Source organism: Priapulus caudatus, unplaced genomic scaffold, assembly GCF_000485595.1.
Source record: "Priapulus caudatus unplaced genomic scaffold, Priapulus_caudatus-5.0.1 Scaffold23688, whole genome shotgun sequence".
Classification (NCBI taxonomy): Eukaryota; Metazoa; Priapulida; class Priapulimorpha; order Priapulimorphida; family Priapulidae; genus Priapulus; species Priapulus caudatus.
The window spans coordinates 1-475 of record NW_014600749.1 but is presented as its reverse complement, the minus strand read 5'-3'; the positions used below and the strand labels follow the sequence as shown (position 1 = coordinate 475).

The window sequence follows — 475 nt, the reverse complement described above, 5'->3', positions numbered from 1 at the left end:
GTATGAGCCTTTATCGTCTTCAAACGTCGCAATGCTTTCATCAAACAAACTATCGGTTTCTGACTTACGTCCCACAACCATCACATTACCTTTGTACAACTTCAAACGCACCGTACCATTCACGTGTTCTTGCGATGCATCAATCATTTTTTGCATCATTTCACGCTCAGGACTCCACCAAAAACCGTTATAAATAATCTTTGCGTAACCGTGGCATCAGCTCATCTTTCAAATGCATCACTTCACGGTCTAAGGTCAACGATTCCATCGCACGATGTCCCTTGAGCATAATGGTTCCGCCCGGCGTTTCATAACAACCGCGTGATTTCATACCCACAAAACGATTTTCCACAATATCATCACGACCGATACCGTTAGCACCACCGAGCGTATTTAACGTTTCTAACATGGTGGCAGGACTTAGAGCCTCACCGTTTAAACTGACTGGATCGCCTTTCTCATAGCCAATTTCAAT

At 44.0% G+C, this 475-nt stretch overlaps 1 protein-coding gene across 1 annotated transcript; it reads right to left on the bottom strand.

Annotated features, from left to right (window-relative positions):
• Positions 1–8: 8 nt before the first annotated feature.
• On the bottom strand, positions 9–409 carry LOC106820568 (argininosuccinate synthase-like; the record flags this gene model as incomplete). The annotated part of the gene is made up of 2 exons (XM_014825076.1): positions 205–409; positions 9–128 (listed from the first exon to the last, which is right to left on the bottom strand). Coding segments are annotated over exons 1-2 (325 nt in total), but the record flags the coding sequence as incomplete, so codon positions are not given.
• Between the last annotated feature and the right edge of the window lie 66 nt (positions 410–475).